The 18,696-nt window shown below is 42.0% G+C and overlaps 1 protein-coding gene across 1 annotated transcript in view; it reads right to left on the bottom strand.

Annotated features, from left to right (window-relative positions):
• The window catches only part of SBF2 (SET binding factor 2), a 321,660-nt gene that overhangs the window by 118,328 nt on the left and 184,636 nt on the right, over window positions 1-18,696 (bottom strand). Inside the window, exons 7-11 of the mRNA XM_075325834.1 lie at window positions 9,859-9,991; window positions 8,304-8,412; window positions 4,706-4,819; window positions 4,458-4,535; window positions 4,265-4,378 (exon numbers count right to left, since the gene is read on the bottom strand). Coding sequence (XP_075181949.1) covers window positions 4,265-4,378; window positions 4,458-4,535; window positions 4,706-4,819; window positions 8,304-8,412; window positions 9,859-9,991 — 548 coding nt within the window. The remainder of the gene's footprint in view (window positions 1-4,264; window positions 4,379-4,457; window positions 4,536-4,705; window positions 4,820-8,303; window positions 8,413-9,858; window positions 9,992-18,696) is intronic.

Below are 18,696 nucleotides of genomic sequence, written 5' to 3'. Positions count from 1 at the left end.
CTCTACACTGTAACAGAGATCCGAGCGCCTCTACACTGTAACAGAGATCCGAGCGCCTCTACACTGTAACAGAGATCCGAGCGGCTCTACACTGTAACAGAGATCCGAGCGGCTCTACACTGTAACAGAGACCAGAGATCTGTGTGTCTGTAGACCGTAACAGAGATCCCAGCGGCTCTACAAAGTAATAGATCCGAGCGGCTGTACACAGTAATAGAGACAACAGATCTAAGTGTCTGGACACGTAATAGAGGGCAGAGATCCGAGCGGCTGTACACAGTAATAGAGACAACAGATCTGAGTGTCTGGACACCGTAATAGAGGGCAGAGATCCGAGCGGCTCTACACAGTAATAGAGACCAGAGATCCCAGCGGCTTTACACAGTAATAGAGGGCAGAGATCCGAGCGGCTCTACACAGTAATAGAGACCAGAGATCCCAGCAGCTCTACACAGTAATATTGACCAGAGATCCCAGCGGCTCTACACAGTAATAGAGGGCAGAGATCCGAGTGGCTCTACACAGTAATAGAGATCCGAGCGGCTCTACAAGGTAATAGAGACCAGAGATCAGAGCAGCTCTACAGAATAATAGAGAAAAGAGATCTGTGTCTGGACACTAACAGAGAACAGAGATCCTAGCAGCTCTACACAGTAATAGAGACCAGAGATCTAAGTGTCTAGACACTAACAGACAGGAAAGATTCTAGCGGCTCTACACAGTAATAGAGACAAGAAATCAGAGCAGCTTTTCACAGTATTAGAAAACAGAGATCTGAATGGCTCTACACAGTTAGGTTAGGTTCACACACTGTGTTTTTTTGACGCTGCGTTTTTGTGCGGTTTTTGTGGCAAAAAACGCACAAAAACGCACCCGCGTCAACAAATTGCGGCCAAAAACGCATGCGTTTTTGCCACGATTTGGTGCGTTTTTTGCTGCGTTTTGCTACGTTTTTGCTCACTGCGTCTTTATGCGTTTTTTATCAGTGAACAAAAAAAAAAGGTCTGATGTAATTTCCTTCTTCAATATGTTCTTCATTCTCCACTAATGTATGCAAGAGAGCAGACAGCTGCAGAACTACAAGGCTCAGCATACTCATCCAATAGTGTATGCAGGAGAGCAGACAGCAGCTGCAGAACTACAAGGCTCAGCATGCTCCATCCAGGACTGTATGCTGGAGGGAAAGTCAGGGGGAGCAGACCTACAAGGCTCAGCATCCTCCATCCAATAGTGTATGCAGGAGAGCAGACAGCAGCTGCAGAACTACAAGGCTCAGCATGCTCCATCCAGGACTGTATGCTGGAGGGAGAGTCAGGGGGAGCAGACCTACAAGGCTCAGCATCCTCCATCCAATAGTGTATGCAGGAGAGCAGACAGCAGCTGCAGAACTACAAGGCTCAGCATGCTCCATCCAGGACTGTATGCTGGAGGGAGAGTCAGGGGGAGCAGACCTACAAGGCTCAGCATCCTCCATCCAATAGTGTATGCAGGAGAGCAGACAGCAGCTGTCGAACTACAAGGCTCAGCATCCTCCATCCAATAGTGTATGCAGGAGAGCAGACAGCAGCTGTCGAACTACAAGGCTCAGCATCCTCCATCCAATAGTGTATGCAGGATACCAGACAGCAGCTGTCGAACTACAAGGCTCAGCATCCTCCTTCCAGGACTATATGCAGGATTTCTTTGCCCCCCCCAAACAAAAAAATGACGTGGGCGTCGCCATATTTTTGTATGCTAGCCGGGTACAGCAGGCAGGTACGGGCTGCCCCCAACCCCCAGCTGCCTATTTGTACCCGGCTGGGAACCAAAAATATAGAGAAGCCCTTTTTTTTTTTTTTAATTATTTCATGAATTTCATGAAATAATTAAAAAAAAAAAAATGACGTGAGCTTCGTCTAATTTTTGTGTCCAGCCGGGTACAACTAGGCAGCTGGGGATTGGAATCCACAGTGCAGGGTGCCCATGCTTTCTGGGCACCCCTGCTGCGAATTGCAGTCCGCAGCCACCCCAGAAAATGGCGCTTTCATAGAAGCGCCATCTTCTGGCGCTGTATCCAACTCTTCCAGCTGCCCTGATGCCGGGTGGCTCACTGGGTAATAATGGGGTTAGGGCTAGCTGTATATTATCAGCTGGCCCTAAGCCCGACATTCATGGTGTCACGCCAATATTAGACATGGCCACCATGAATTTCTAGTAAAGATAAAAAAAACACAACACAAAAGAAAAATATTTTTATTAGAAATAAAACACAACACAATAAGTGACTCCCTCCGCAGTAATCCTGGGTCAAGGGTCCCGCGCCGTCCAATCTGGATCCAATATCATCTGATCGGTTTGCTGGAAGGCAAAGTGATCAGATGATGTGTCAGGATCAAGTGCCTGAATCACATCACACATCAGCTGATTGTATAAAAGCCGATTATACAATCAGCAGATGCATCGGTGCAAAAGAAAAAAAAAATACTTATGTGCTGATTACCGGCAGCTCCTAGAGCGAGTCTGATCCCGTCCGATTGCTGCAGGAGCTGCCGGTAATCAGGGATGAAGTCTCCTGACGCATCCGCTGATAGGTTAAACCGGCCGGCTGCTGGCGTCACCCCGAGACTTACGATCAGCTGATGCGTCAGGTGACTGCATCAGGTGATCCATCGCCAGGTCCTGCATCCTGCAGACATACGTACCCGGGGAGACTGCACACACCCGGAGCGGCGGTAGCGGGAGGAGATGGGATCGGGCATGGCACCAGGAGTCTGCAGACAGGTGAGTATGACTTTTTTTTTTTTCTACTGTTCACTTTTGATTTCGCAGCCGCTTCCACCTCCTGCCCGTACATGGTGCCACACGGCAGCATACATGCACAGGACTGGAGGTGGAAGCGGCAGTGACGGTACCGGGAGGATTCACGCTTCTGTGTTTACTGACAGAAGGAATCCTCTTACTGTACATGTCACTTTACTACCCACCTCCTGCGTTTATAGCTGCGTTTTTGGTCTTAGAAACGCACTAAACGCACCAAAACGCACCTATTTGCGTTTCTCATTGCGTCTTTCAACATCCCATTGCACTTAATGGATGAAAAGCGCAGTGAAAAACGCGGGAATAATTGACATGCTGCGTTTTTGTGGCACCACAAAAACGCAGCTGAAAAAAAACGCTGTGTGCAGACAGCAAAAATGAAAACTCATAGACTTTGCTGGGGAAGCAAAGTCATGCAGTTTTCTGAGCAAAAACGCACCCGAAAACTGTGCAAAAACGCCGCGAAAAACGCACTGTGTGAACTTACCCTAATAAAGACATCTGAGTGGCTCTTTACAATAGTAGAGAGAAGAGATCTGAGTGGCTCTACATAGTAACAGTGCACAGAGATCCGAGTGTCTTCACACAGTAATAGAGAGCAGAGATCTGAGCGCCTTTTCACAGTATTAGAGAGCAGAGATCTGAGCGCCTTTTCACAGTATTAGAGAGCAGAGATCTGCGTGGCTCTTCACAGTATTAGAGAGCAGAGATCTGAGTGTCTTCACACAGTAATAGAGAGCAGATATCTGAGCTGCTCTTCACAGTATTAAGAGATCAGAGATCTGAGTGTCTTCATACAGTAATAGAGAGCAGAGATCTGAGTGCCTCTTCACAGTATTAGAGAGCAGAGATCTGAGTGTCTTCACAAAGTAATAGAGAGCAGATATATGAGCTGCTCTTTACAGTATTAAGAGATCAGAGATCTGAGTGTCTTCATACAGTAATAGAGAGCAGAGATCTGAGTGTCTCTTCACAGTAATAGAGAGCAGAGATCTGAGTGCCTCTTCACAGTATTAGAGCAGAGATCTGAGTGTCTCTTCACAGTAATAGAGAGCAGAGATCTGAGTGCCTCTTCACAGTATTAGAGCAGAGATCTGAGCGCCTTTTCACAGTATTAGAGAGCAGAGATCTGAGCGGCTCTTTACAGTATTGAGACCAGAGATCTGAGTGTCTTCACACAGTAATAGAGAGCAGAGATCTGAGTGTCTTCACACAGTAATAGAGAGCAGAGATCTGAGCAGCTCTTCACAGTATTAGAGAGCAAAGATCCGAGTGTCTCTACACAGATCTTATTCACTGTACACAGCACCAGATATACAGTACATGAAGCAGGGAATGATAGTGTAATATAATTGCACAAAAAAATAATCAGTGGAATTGTGCCCGCAGCTCCAGAACCACTAGACTGTGAGATGAGATTGATTTCCTGCTCTGTGAAGTAAGCGATCCCCATGTTCATCACTGTTACCTTGTGGAAGTGTATGACCGGCTCTGCATGTATCCTGATGAGCTGAAGGCAGGATCGGTATCCCTGAAATATTTGGGCAAACAATCTGAGGAAGACAGCGCGCACTTCTTTATCCTGAGTGGAAAAAAACGAGGTGTGAATGGCAGCTATAAGGTAATCTAAATGCGCTCTATATAATAACCTCGTCTCTTACCAGCATTTTGATGTGGGACAGAGATGTGCGCAGCGGAGGGAAGGCGTGATCTGCCACCTCAAGATCCGGATGAAGAACCTAATAAGAAGGTGAAAAGTTGGCTCAGAAGTCAAAAGCATATCTGTCCGTGATGACTTAAGGGAAAGCGGTAACTGGAAAATGACCGACTGTTCCCATCGAGGACAGGCTGCGAGAATGACGCACCACCGGCTAAACATGTATGTCCGGAAGGAGACGTATGGACTTACTAGAGAAAGTGCAGTCTGCATCTGATGGAGCAGAGGTTCGGGCAGCGGTGACAGGTGGATACATTCAGGTATCTTTATGGTTCCTCCATCCAGATCTGCTATGATCACATCGAGCTGGAAGAACAAAAGATATGAAAGTGGTAGCCCCGACCAGTAACAATCCCATATTCATGGTGGCAATGGGGTGCCATTAAAATCTCACACTAAATCATAATGTAATTGTCTGCATGAAGGAACCGAAAAGAAAAAGCATCAGCCACTGTGGTGATAGTGGAGCTCCGGTAGACCGCCGAAGGATAAAACTTCCCCTTTTTCTTCTCTAGAATTTATTATTTATCTCACCATTTAGAGTGAGGCATGAAATGTTGCACTCTGCTTTTGCCAAATCCATCCACCAAAAGCAGAAGACCCCCAGTAAAAAGACAGTCTACATATTTAGTCGGTTTCATATATCTGACATTCTCGGTCCAAGTGTGGACAGAATACGGGTCTCCTAACTTGAACTAAACAGCTTCATTGGCTTTGGGTTCGGGTCCGAAACCTGACTTTCTCGGTTTAAGTGCGGACCGACCACCAGTCTCCTAACTTGAGCTAAACAGATTCATGAACTTTGGGTTTGGGTTAGAAAACCTGATCTTCTTGGTCCAATTGTGAACCGACCACGGGTCTCCTGACTTCAACTAGACAGCTTCATGGCCTTTAGGTTCAGGTCAGAAAACCTGATTCTCTTGGTCCAAGTGCAGACCGACCGCGTGTCTCCTGACTTCAACTAAACAGCTTTATTGGCTTTGGGTTCAGTTCAGAAAACCTGATTTTCTTGATCCAAGTATGGACCAACCAAAGGTCTCCTGACTTGAACTAAACAGCTTCATTGGCTTTGGGTTCGGGTTCGAAACCTGAATCTCTCGGTTCAAGTGCGGACCGACCACCAGTCTCCTAACTTAAGCTAAACAGCTTCATGAGCTTTGGGTCAGAAAACCTGATCTTCTTGGTCCAATTGTGAACCGACCACGGGTCTCATGACTTGAGCTAAAGAGTTTCATGGGCTTTGGGTCAGAAAAACTGAATTTTTTGGTCCAAGTGCGGACCGACCACGGGTCTCCTGACTTGAACTAGATAGCTTCATGGGCTTTGGGTTTGGGTCAGAAAACTTATCTTTCTCCGTTCAAGTGCGGCCCAACCACCAGTCTCCTGACTTGACCTAAAGAGCTTCATGGGCTTTGGGTTTGGGTCAGAAAACCTGACTTTTTTGGTCCAAGTACCGACCGACCGCGGGTCTCCTGACCTGAACTAAACAGCTTCATGTGCTTTAGATTTGGGTCAGAGAACCTGACTTTCTTGGTCCAACTGTGGACTGACCACAGGTCTCCTGTCTTGAACTAAACAGCTTCATGGGCTTTGGGTTCGGGTCAGAAAACCTGTGTCCTGTCTGTACTTGTAGCGTGAAAGTTAGATATTTGAATTCAGCCTGGGAATTCTGGATACGGGGTGAGAGATTTCCAGATGACCGTGAGCCACAGGTACATTAATCTTTGACCGCAAAATACACAGAACATCATTTTGCACATTGTGGAATTCATTCCTTGGAGACAATGGCATTATACTATAAATTCCCAAATTTTGGCACCTGTCTCTAGAGCCGCGCTCTTCGGTCAGATGATTGGATTCCACTCCTGGTGACACGGCTGGATAAAACCAGTTCTTAATGCATGTGAGACATATGGAAAGAATCACATATTCTATGCCCCACTGCTCCTATCCATATCAATACAGCTTGTGCACATAACGAGGGATCAGGTCTCATAAATCAGCGGCAAACACGTGAAAAACACTCAAGTTATTTCAAGGATTTGTCCTCTCAGGATCGCTAGTTTCCCCTTATATTCTTCCAGGCGACCCTAAAAATGTAATTCGGGTTAATTTTGTGAAGCAATCGTCCGGGAAGAATCGGTGGTGACAAGATGAATGATCGGACAAGTCAAACATGCCGGGAGTCAAAAACAAGACACCATATACAATAGGGACTTGACATGGAGCGATAAATCCAGCTCTCGGCACCTGTCTTATAAGAAGCTTGCTGCCAGATGATGGCCGAGACTCCCGGCTATGCTCTGGATGAAACCAGTTTTCGATATATTTGTGAAACACATGGAAGCAATGAGTTCACTTACAGCACGGAGAGCGAGACCGTTCATGTCGCTGCTACTAAATTAATCAGATAAAATACGAAGCGCAGCACCTCTATACACATTACAAAAAAACCCCACCAATGGTGAAAGTCATATTCATCAGTAAACTTTAGAGAAAGATTTACGTTTGGCCTATAGGTAATGGACATAATTTGGAAGAAAAGTTCCAGCTCATAAACGTCCAACATAATTTTGTCTTTATGATCCTCATTATCAAGATCGAATTATTAGGATGAGCAGTTATTTAATAACTAAAGATTGTATGTATAAAGTACCCTAAGTGCCCAGAGGTAAAATAAGTAATTTAGTAATTATAAATATGTATTAAGTACCTTAAGTGCCCAGAGGTGAAATAATTCATTTAGTAATTAATGATTGAGATTCCTGGCTTTGCTCTGGATGAAACCAGTCATTTAATAATTAAAAATTGCATGTATTAAGTACCCTAAGTGCCCAGAGGTAAAATAGGTAATTTAGTAATTATAAATATGTATTAAGTACCTTAAGTGCCCAGAGGTGAAATAATGCATTTAGTAATTAATGGTTGAGATTCCTGGCTTTGCTCTGGATGAAACCAGTCATTTAATAATTAAAAATTGTATGTATTAAGTATCCTAAGTGCCCAGAGGTGAAATAAGTAATAAAGAAATTAAAAATATGTATTACGTACCTTAAGTTCTCAGAAGTGAAATAAGTCATTTAGGAATTAAAAATATGTATTTAGTACCCTAAGTGCCGAGAGGTGAAATAATATATATTTTTAATTACTAAATTACTTATTTCACCTCTGGGCACTTAATACATATTTTTAAGTCATTTAGTAATTAAAAATATGTATTAAGTATCCTAAGTTCCCAGAGGTGAAATAAGTAACATAACAATTAAAAATATTTATTAAGTATTCTAAGTGGCCAGAGGTGAAATAAAGTCATTTAGTAATTAATAATATGTATTAAGTACCTAAAGTGCCCAGAGGTAAAACATTTCTAAAGGACAACAGCATAACTTAAAACTTCCTAAATACAAAAATACTAGATGTAAATATTAGACATATAGGAACAAATAAATGTTCATATGTTCAAGAGCTAGGTTTCCTGGAGTACTAGGGTGTTAATGATCCAATAGGAGCTACTTCGTCCCTGGACATTCAGAGTACTTAGCAAAGACAAATGTTATAAGCATAATAAAAGGTCATGAAGATACAATTCAAAGATGAAATTCACATTAGAAAATGACAGAAAATGACAGTCTATCCCAACTTATGGGATAACAAGCAATTCCCTAATATTTTCACAATGACTCCCTATACAAGTGTTAGTAATAGTAATCATGAACCTGGGGGAAAAATTCAAAACCAAGTTCTCCACCATTTCCATTAGATCAGTCGTGGGAAAAGGTGAAATTCTTACCAGGTCATGGAGCTCAGAGCAGAAGACAGAGTGAACCCCGATAATAAATGGAGTGGGGGAGCTGAGAACCTCAAGGAGTTGTGCAGGCAGGATGGGGATATAAGGATAGCTGCAAAACAGAAGTGTTACAAAAAGATCAAAGAACATATGACAAAAGATTACAAGAACATTCACTTAAGCTAATTTTTCTGTCAAAAAGGGCTTAGTAAAAATAAATTACACTGAAAATAGGTGAAGAAAGGAAGGAAAGGAATGGAAAGAAAAAGAGAAGATGTAGATGAAAGGAAGATATGAAATAAAAGGACAGGAAGTAAGTGAGAAGAAAAGGATTAAGGAAAGGGAGAAAAAGGAAAGAAAAAAGGAAAGAGATAAAATAAAAATAAAAAAAAAAAACAGAGGGAGAGGAAAACAGGGAGGGAGATGAAACGAGGGGGTCAGAGATGAAACGAGGGGGTCAGAGATGAAACGAGGGGGTCAGAGATGGAACGAGGGGGTCAGAGATGGAACGAGGGGGTCAGAGATGGAACGAGGGGGTCAGAGATGGAACGAGGGGGTCAGAGATGGAACGAGGGGGTCAGAGATGGAACGAGGGGGTCAGAGATGGAACGAGGGGGTCAGAGATGGAACGAGGGGGTCAGAGATGGAACGAGGGGGTCAGAGATGGAACGTGGGGGGCAGAGATGGAACGAGGGGGGCAGAGATGGAACGAGGGGGGCAGAGATGGAAAGAGAGAGGCGGAGAGAGAGGCGGAGAGAGAGGCGGAGAGAGAGGCGGAGAGAGAGGCGGAGAGGCAGGCGGAGAGGCAGGCGGAGAGGCAGGCGGAGAGGCAGGCGGAGAGGCAGGCGGAGAGGCAGGCGGAGAGGCAGGCGGAGAGGCAGGCGGAGAGGCAGGCGGAGAGGCAGACGGAGAGACAGACGGAGAGACAGACGGAGAGACAGACGGAGAGACAGACGGAGAGACAGACGGAGAGACAGACGGAGAGACAGACGGAGAGACAGACGGAGAGACAGACGGAGAGACAGACGGAGAGACAGACGGAGAGACAGACGGAGAGACAGACGGAGAGACAGACGGAGAGACAGACGGAGAGACAGACGGAGAGACAGACGGAGAGACAGACGGAGAGACAGACGGAGAGACAGACGGAGAGACAGACGGAGAGACAGACGGAGAGACAGACGGAGAGACAGACGGAGAGACAGACGGAGAGACAGACGGAGAGACAGACGGAGAGACAGACGGAGAGACAGACGGAGAGACAGACGGAGAGACAGACGGAGAGAGAGACGGAGAGAGAGAGACGGAGAGAGAGAGACGGAGAGAGAGAGACGGAGAGAGAGAGACGGAGAGAGAGAGACGGAGATAGAGACGGAGAGAGAGACGGAGAGAGAGAGATGGAGAGAGAGATGGAGAGAGAGAGATGGAGAGAGAGATGGAGAGAGAGATGGAGAGAGAGATGGAGAGAGACGGAGAGAGAGACAGAGATGGAGAGAGAGACGGAGAGAGAGACTGAGAGAGAGAGATGGAAAGAGGGAGTAAGTTTCCTCCACCTTACCTATACTTTAAGGGGTACATTAGAGCCTCAAGTGCTCGGCAGGCATCGCTGAGTCGCTGGAAACTGGAGGAATGGAAAAGGACTTTGTTTTCGGTCAACACTGCACAGAACAGGCCAAGAACATTTTGGATCCCTACAAAACAAAAATATGAAAAAAACTTTATTGAGAAAAGAAAACTAATGAACTGAGGTATCAACTCACAACAATTTTAAAGAATAAAAAGCAGAATTAATCTGAAAAAAAAGATTTGAAAATGCAAAGAACAGTCTGGGTCACATTTGGCTTTGGAGATCAGGAGGAGATGATGGTCACCAGAGCCAATGTCATCAGTTTCTTACATGTGTTTAATAGTAGTTTTGTAGAATTCACTTTCCTGGAATCCGATCTACTATAAACAAGATAATTGCTGTAAGGATGTCACTTAATGTTCTATAAACTAATTACCGTTTTCAGGACCTCTTGCCATCAGTGAAAGGGAACATTTTTGATAAGATCCAGTGACTGAAAGTCTTTTCTGATCCCAAAGCTGAGAGTGCTACAATGTATCAGATTGTATCGAGACGATTCTCTATTAGAGAAAACATCAGCCTCACAATTCTCTCTCCCATCCGCAGGGTTTGTTACAATGAATCAATGCATTTTTTTTTTATGTTTATTCACTGACAGCAAGTGGATCTCAAAAGAGGTGAAGCTGTGACACAAAGGAAATTTTCATGTAGCTGTATCACATAAAACTATAAACATGTTTTGTTTTTTTACGTGACCACTACCGCTGAGATAAAAGCCATGGGGGTTGTATCCCCCCGCATGATGAGGACACTGATTTGACAGCTCAGCAAGATCTCTGGATTTTATTTTTGAGGAATTCCACGAGTAGACCGCATTTGCAGGCAGAACCTCGTAACCTTCTGCCGACGCATGTAAAATGTGAAATATTTGAACTGAAAAACAATTTGAGGATATTAATGTGATTCTCGCACAGCTTCGGACCTGGTGATTCACAGCGTGCAGCGGTGTTGTCTGCGGTTATTACAGCAATGAAAAGAAATGTAATAACAGGATCGGTCCGCCAAAGGAGTCAACACCAGGGTATCCTGGATAAACCCTCATCATCAGATATAGAGGGGTTCCTAGCATGATGGTGGAGTGCCACAGTTGGTACTCACTGATCTCAAGAGCTGGGCAGCCACCAAAATCAAGGGCTGGGGAGCCGCCGGGAGGCCCCCAGTCTCCAGAGCCGCCGGGAGGCCCCCAGTCTCCAGAGCCGCCGGGAGGCCCCCAGTCTCCAGAGCCGCCGGGAGGCCCCCAGTCTCCAGAGCCGCCGGGAGGCCCCCAGTCTCCAGAGCCGCCGGGAGGCCCCCAGTCTCCAGAGCCGCCGGGAGGCCCCCAGTCTCCAGAGCCGGGAACTACAGGATCCTGGTAGCTTTTTATTCCTGGAGAAGAGGCACTTGATTAAAAAAATGTTGCTAGGACCAAATCTCTAGCTAAAATGATGCTAGAACCATATCTCTAGTAAATGATGTTAGGACCATATCTCCAGCTAAAATGGTGCTAGGACCAAATCTCCAGCTATAAAATGGTTCTAGGATGAAATCTCCAGCTAAAATGGTGCTAGGACCATATCTCTAGCTAACTTGGTGCTAGGACCATATCTCTAGCTAACATGGTGCTAGGACCATATCTCTAGCTAACATGGTGCTAGGACCATATCTCTAGCTAACATGGTGCTCGGACCATATCTCTAGCTAACATGGTGCTCGGACCATATCTCTAGCTAACATGGTGCTAGGACCATATCTCTAGCTAACATGGTGCTAGGACCATATCTCTAGCTAACATGGTGCTCGGACCATATCTCTAGCTAACATGGTGCTAGGACCATATCTCTAGCTAACATGGTGCTAGGACCATATCTCTAGCTAACATATGTGCTAGGACCATATCTCTAGCTAACATGGTGCTAGGACCATATCTCTAGCTAACATGGTGCTAGGACCATATCTCTAGCTAACATGGTGCTAGGACCATATCTCTAGCTAACATGGTGCTAGGACCACATTTTTGGCTAAAATGGTGCTAGAACCAAATCTCTTGCAAAAACCCCTTTCAGTATAAAAAATAAAAGCTGATGGGTTTGTCATCTACATCGTCATGACCTTCACTTTCCTACAAAGTTTATGAGTTTGTTACAAGCTAGAACACAGATCAGTGTTGCTACATTGTAGCCATTGTACCATTATGTCCCTCAGATCATGACAGGTTTTAACCCTTTTAAGTCTAATGATTTCTTTTCACTGACAGCAAGCAAAGATATTGAAAACGGTGAGGAATAAGGCCAAAATCATCCTAAAAAGTTTCAAAATGCATGATTTCAGCTTAATGGAAGGCAGTTTGGCCTCGGCTATGATTTAGAGTTTTTTGCTCCATCACTTAGGATATAACTGAAGGCGACACTGCTCGCCGCCTCTGGCCGGACACCGTTGATGGACTCGCTTCCTGTTGACAGCATGGAATAAGCTGAAGATGTCGTCTTCCTTATGTTTCTTATTTTTTTTTTATTAATAAATAACTTTACAGAGGTTTCTGGAAAACATCCTCCTGTCACAAACACATCAATCTCTCCTTCCTGTTGTTTCCCGAGGGGAGGGGGTCACTGATAGAGATGCGGCCACTCAGACCCCTGACCCTCGGCGGGCGGCGGAGGTGAAGTGTTTGTATGGGAAGTGGCTTCCCCTCACCAGCATCATCACAAGCTATTTATATAGGATGTATCTTTAGCAGATTGGCTGGGGAAGAACAGTTGGAAGGTGATAGAGGAGAGTTACTACATAAGCTTTGAGGACTTAAAGAGGACCTGCCAGCAGGTCACAAATGGCAGGTTTTGGTCTTATTTTATTACCATGAATATACATGTATTCGTTTTTTTTTTTTTTTAAATCCGCCATTCGGTTAGAGAGATTTGGGCCTTTTTATTGAAACCTCATTTTTAAAGTCTTTTCAAGGGGGTGTGGCTATCAGGGTAATTAGGCAATTAAGCCTAAAGACATGCCCCCGAGGATCCTGTGAGCCACGCCTACTTGAAAAATACCATAAAATCAGCAATAGATAAATAGGCCTATACAAGACATCAGAAGCTCTCAGTAGTGCAGCCTCAGGCCTGAAAATTCAAGTAAACATATACAGAAGATATTAAAATCAAGATTTAATTGTCCCTTAAAGTGGCATTAACATATCTATTCTGGTTGTTTTTTTTCCCTATCTCAAATCCAGTAATAAGAAAATAGTGCCAACAACAAAGAAAATACAAATATACCTCGCACTCCGCAACAAACAACTTGCTCCACATTTACAAAGCAGTTTACGACAGATTTTGTTGAACACTTATTAATTCACAATTTGTGCAAACTTTTTATTTTAGCATAGTGCTTCCCAAAAGTAAAAAAAAAAAAATGGGTGCAAAGTTGCAATTTGCAAAAAGTTTTCCATTTCTGCACCATGCTTGCTAAATATTGAAAAAATGCCTGTGGTGTACTAGAGGCAGTGTGACCAATATATTTTACACAGATTTATTAAAGATGTTATCCACTACTTGGGATAGGTCATCAAAGTCTGAGAGGCCGGGGTCTGACACCCGGTAACCCCCCCCCCCCCCTGCAGTACTCAGCCGCTATCAGAAGACGGAGCAGCTCCGGGACTGAGCATTTCCGGCTGCCTGCGGTGGCACCAGAAACAGCTGATCGGTGGGGCTACCAGTGTTGGACCCTGGCCAATCAGACATTGATGACCTATCCTAAGATTAAGACATCAGTGTAAAAGTAGTGGACAACCCCTTTAAGCTTTACACCAGTAAATGTCACAAACTTTACTCATAGGTTGTGAAGATTTCATATAATAATAATAATAATAATAATAATAATAATAATAATAATAATAATAATAATAATAAGAAGAAGAAGAAGAAGAAGAATAAGAATAATAAAATACATAAAAATGATAAAATAAAAATAATGGTAAAAATGATAATAGTATAACATAATATAAATAATGATAAAAAATATTGTTATATTATCATTTTTATCATTATTTCATATTAATATTCGTATTATATTTATCTTTTCCCTTATTTTTATATTAATATTTTAATAATGTATTAATAAAAAAGATTATTAATAATAAAATAATAATACATAAGATAAAAATAATAAAAAATGATAATTAATAATAGTATAACATAATAAAAATGAGAATTATAATATATTATTATACTATCATTTTTATTATTATTTCATATAAATATTTTTCGTTATTTTTTATCATTAATTTTTATTATGGTATAGTCATTTTTATTATCATTATTTTATATTAATATTTTTTGTAATAATATTATTATATTTTTCATTATTTTTATCATTATGTTTATATTTTAATCATGTATGATCAATAATTAAAATAATGATGATTAATACTAAAAATACATAAAAAATGATAAAAATAATAATAAAGTATAATTAATAACAGTATAACAGAATAAAAATGAAACAATTATACCGGTAATATATTATTAATGTTATACTATAATTTTTATTATCATTATTTTATATTAATATTTTTATGTATTAATATATTTTTCATTATTTTTATCATTATTTTTATATTATTTTAATCATGTATGATCAATAATAAAAATAATGATGATTAATAAAAATACATAAAAAATGATAAAAATAATATAAAAATAAGTATAATTAATACTAGTATAACAGAATAAAAATGAAACAATTATAATATTATTGTTATACTATAATTTTTATTATTCTTTTATATCAATATTTTTATTAATATATTTTTCATTATTTTTATCATTATTTTTATATTATTTTAATCATGTGTGATCAATAATAAAAATAATGATGATTAATTATAAAAATACATAAAAAATGATAATATAAAAATAATAAAGTATAAATAATAGTATAACAGAATAAAAATGAAACAATTATAATATATTATTATTGTTATACTATAATTTTTATTATCATTATTTTATATTAATATTTTTATGTATTAATATATTTTTCATTATTTTTATCATTATTTTTATATTATTTTAATCATGTATGATCAATAATAAAAAATAATGATGAATTATAAAAATACATAAAAAATTATACAAATATAAAAATAATAAAGTATAATTAATAAACGGTATGACAGAATAAAAATGAAACTAATATATTATACCATAATTTTTATTATCATTATTTTATATTAATATTTTTATGTATTATTAATATATTTTTAATTATTTTCTCATTTTTATTATGGTATATTATCATTTTTATCACTATTTTTATATCATTAATAATTATATAATATAATAATTTAACAATATATTATTATTAATACTAATAATAATAATAATAATAATAATAAAATAATGACAATTTTTACATTTGGTGAATTTCTAAACTTCTTGATAAAGCTGCCCAATTCCTTTTAGAACCTAATGTCCATGTTACAAAGGCATGGAAACGAGGGCGGACATGTGCAGTAGAGGGAGATTTGCTCCGTGTGTTGGGGTGACTGCGGGACAAGGTGCGCTGGGGGCTGAATTTTCACATGAAGCGTCATTTATGAGAGCAGTTAGAAAAGCAATTAGTACAGGGATGTATTTACATTGCGACTATTAACCTCTCGCCATATAGGAGGCTGACACATTTATGGCAGGTGTGGCCGGTCAGTCCGGTGACTACTGAAAGTAGAAAACACCGCAAAGAGATGGAAGTGAAGTAACGGAACGTTCTGTAACTTCAGAAAAGAATTCAAACTGTTTGTTTAAACAATGTATCAAAATTGTAGCAGTTGGAATTCCGCCCCGGCTGTTGTAAGTTTGGCTCCATTGGAAAGGTAAGAAATCGTGTGATCGCTGGGGGTCCTACCTCTCCATTCAAGGGCAATGGAACGAGTAAAATCCCCATTAGAGAAAATGTGACCGAAACGGCTGATATCAGTGGGATCAACGAAACCGATGATAATAGAGGAGAGAAGGGAATTACTGTAAATAAATTTACTATAAATATGTAAACACTGCGGCTTTAAGGAGAGGGCTCACGGCAGGAGGCCGCAAAAAAAAAAAGGGGATAATTACTAAAAAAAAAAAACAAAAACAATGAACGTTACCGTCCTGACCTGTGCCACACAACCCTCCTGACACTCACCCTGGCTAACTATTACACTAGGGGAGCAGAGAGGACTGGGTCAGGTGTGAAAAATACAGCGCAAGGGATGGAATTACAATCATGTTATACAAATGTAATAAAACTAAATAAAAACACAAGTGGAGATTGTGATTATCGCTATACAACTTCATTATTTCTGGCCACTAGATGTCAGCGTTTCATGCACACAGAGAGAGGCAGCTCGGTTTCCAGCCTGCTGCGAAGCAGAGCATCGTTCTTCAGAAGATGAGAATTTGGTCTTCATTCTTAAGAGAGGGAATTACTTTTGTACTGAGGTCAGCGTTGTACCAAAGATCAGTCAATATCATGTGAAATGAGAAAATGTCCCCAACATTAGTGAAATGTGAGCCAGCGACGTCCAGTCGGATGCCCTATGGAGGCGTAGAGACTGCAGGACTTGCTGACATGGACGCCGGTGACCAGTATCCTCCTCCATGAGTGCAAACTACAGCTCTAATGGACCAGGAATACACAGGATGGAATCTCTGCAGATTTTAACTATAGATTTGGGAAAAATTTACAGCGCAACACAACAGCAGGCATCTGTCACCCACACGCTGAGGACGCCATCTGCAAGGAAAAAACATGACACGGCAGATTTTATAAAAATGTAGAGGTAAACTTAACCCAAATACTGCAGAATCACAGCAGTGGACTTGCACCGATTATTACGTATTCATACTGCAGTGGATGGACCCCGAATATTGTGTCTGCACAGCTGTGGACCTACCCCTATTAATGCAGATTCATAGCAGTGGACTGACTCCGATTACTATCTATGCACAGCGGTGAACGTATCCTGATTACTGCAGACTCACAACGGAGGACTTACCCAGATTACTGCGGACTCACAGCAATGGACTTACTCCAATTACTGTCTATGCACAGCAGTGGACTTATCCTGATTATTGCAGATTCACAACGGAGGACGTACCCCAACTACTGTCTATTGCACAATGGTGGATGTACCCTGCTTACTGTCCATGCACAGGGGTGGACATACCCTGATTACAGTGTATGCACAGTGGTGGATGTACCCCGAATACTGTCTATGCACAGTGGTGGACATACCCCGATCAATATCCATGTACAGTGGTGAACGAACCAGGATTACTGTCTATGCGCAGTAGTGGACATACCCTGTCTATGGACAGCAGTGGATGTACCCGTATTATAGTCTATGCACAGTGGTGGACGTACCTGGATTACTGTCTATGCGCAGCAGTGCACATACCCTGATTACTGTCTATGCACAGCAGTGGATGTACCCGGATTATTGTCTATGCACAGTGGTGGACGTACCCTAATTATTGTTCTTGCTCTGCGGTGGATTCATGACTTCTAGGAATGCTTTTTGCCACTATTGTATTGGAAGTCACAATTCTTCTCGCTCCGCTTTCCTGATGCAGATGGAGCACAGACGCGGCTCTGCATCTTTAGTTAGCTGCTATAATTCCACATTCCCCATAAGGCCTAGTACAGATCCCTGTCCCATCATCTGCCCGGACGCTTCCCTCCCTGTGTAAGAACGTGCCGCCTGGACATCATACATTATCATTAAAGCATAATTTGCCTGGAAAGGAATTTCTGGCAGAAGTCTGACATCGAGCGCTGAACTATCTGCAGGTCTGACCTATGGCGACACCTCCCGGAGAGCGGAAAATGCTGAAAACTGCCATAAAGTGTGACATGCGGCAACAACCGGGGCGAGATCAGCCTGAGAATGCTATACGGCTATAGGGAAGGACGGCAGGGTCGCCAACATGCCTTTTTAGTTTTTCTGGATAATGTTTTTTATGGGCACATTGGAAAATCATAATAAATGATTGTGATCATTAGTGAGATGAGATTGTGAGCTCTTGGGGACAGGGATGATGGGAGTCACTGACCGTGACATAAGATTAGATTGTGAGCTCTTGGGGACAGGGATGATGGGATTTACAGACTGAGTGATGACAGATTGCGAGCTCTTGGGGACAAGGATGATGGGAGTCACCGACAGTGAAATGAGAGTAGATTGTGAGCTCTTGGGGACAGGGATGATGGAAGTCACCGACAGTGAAATGAGAGTAGATTGTGAGCTCTTGGGGACAAGGATGATGGAAGTCACAGACAGTGAAATGAGAGTAGATTGTGAGCTCTTGGGGACAGGGATGATGGAAGTCACCGACAGTGAAATGAGAGTAGATTGTGAGCTCTTGGGGACAAGGATGATGGAAGTCACAGACAGTGAAATGAGAGTAGATTGTGAGCTCTTGGGGACAAGGATGATGGAAGTCACCGACAGTGAAATGACAGTAGATTGTGAGCTCTTGGGGACAAGGATGATGGAAGTCACAGACAGTGAAATGAGAGTAGATTGTGAGCTCTTGGGGACAGGGATGATGGGAGTCACCGACAGTGAAATGAGAGTAGATTGTGAGCTCTTGGGGACAAGGATGATGGAAGTCACCGACAGTGAAAGGAGAGTAGATTGTGAGCTCTTGAGGACAAGGATGATGGAAGTCACAGACAGTGAAATGACAGTAGATTGTGAGCTCTTGGGGACAAGGATGATGGAAGTCACAGACAGTGAAATGAGAGTAGATTGTGAGCTCT

Source organism: Anomaloglossus baeobatrachus, chromosome 10 (genome assembly GCF_048569485.1).
Source record: "Anomaloglossus baeobatrachus isolate aAnoBae1 chromosome 10, aAnoBae1.hap1, whole genome shotgun sequence".
Classification (NCBI taxonomy): Eukaryota; Metazoa; Chordata; class Amphibia; order Anura; family Aromobatidae; genus Anomaloglossus; species Anomaloglossus baeobatrachus.
Note: the sequence above shows the minus strand (reverse complement) of the source record. Positions and strands in the feature narration are given on the sequence as shown.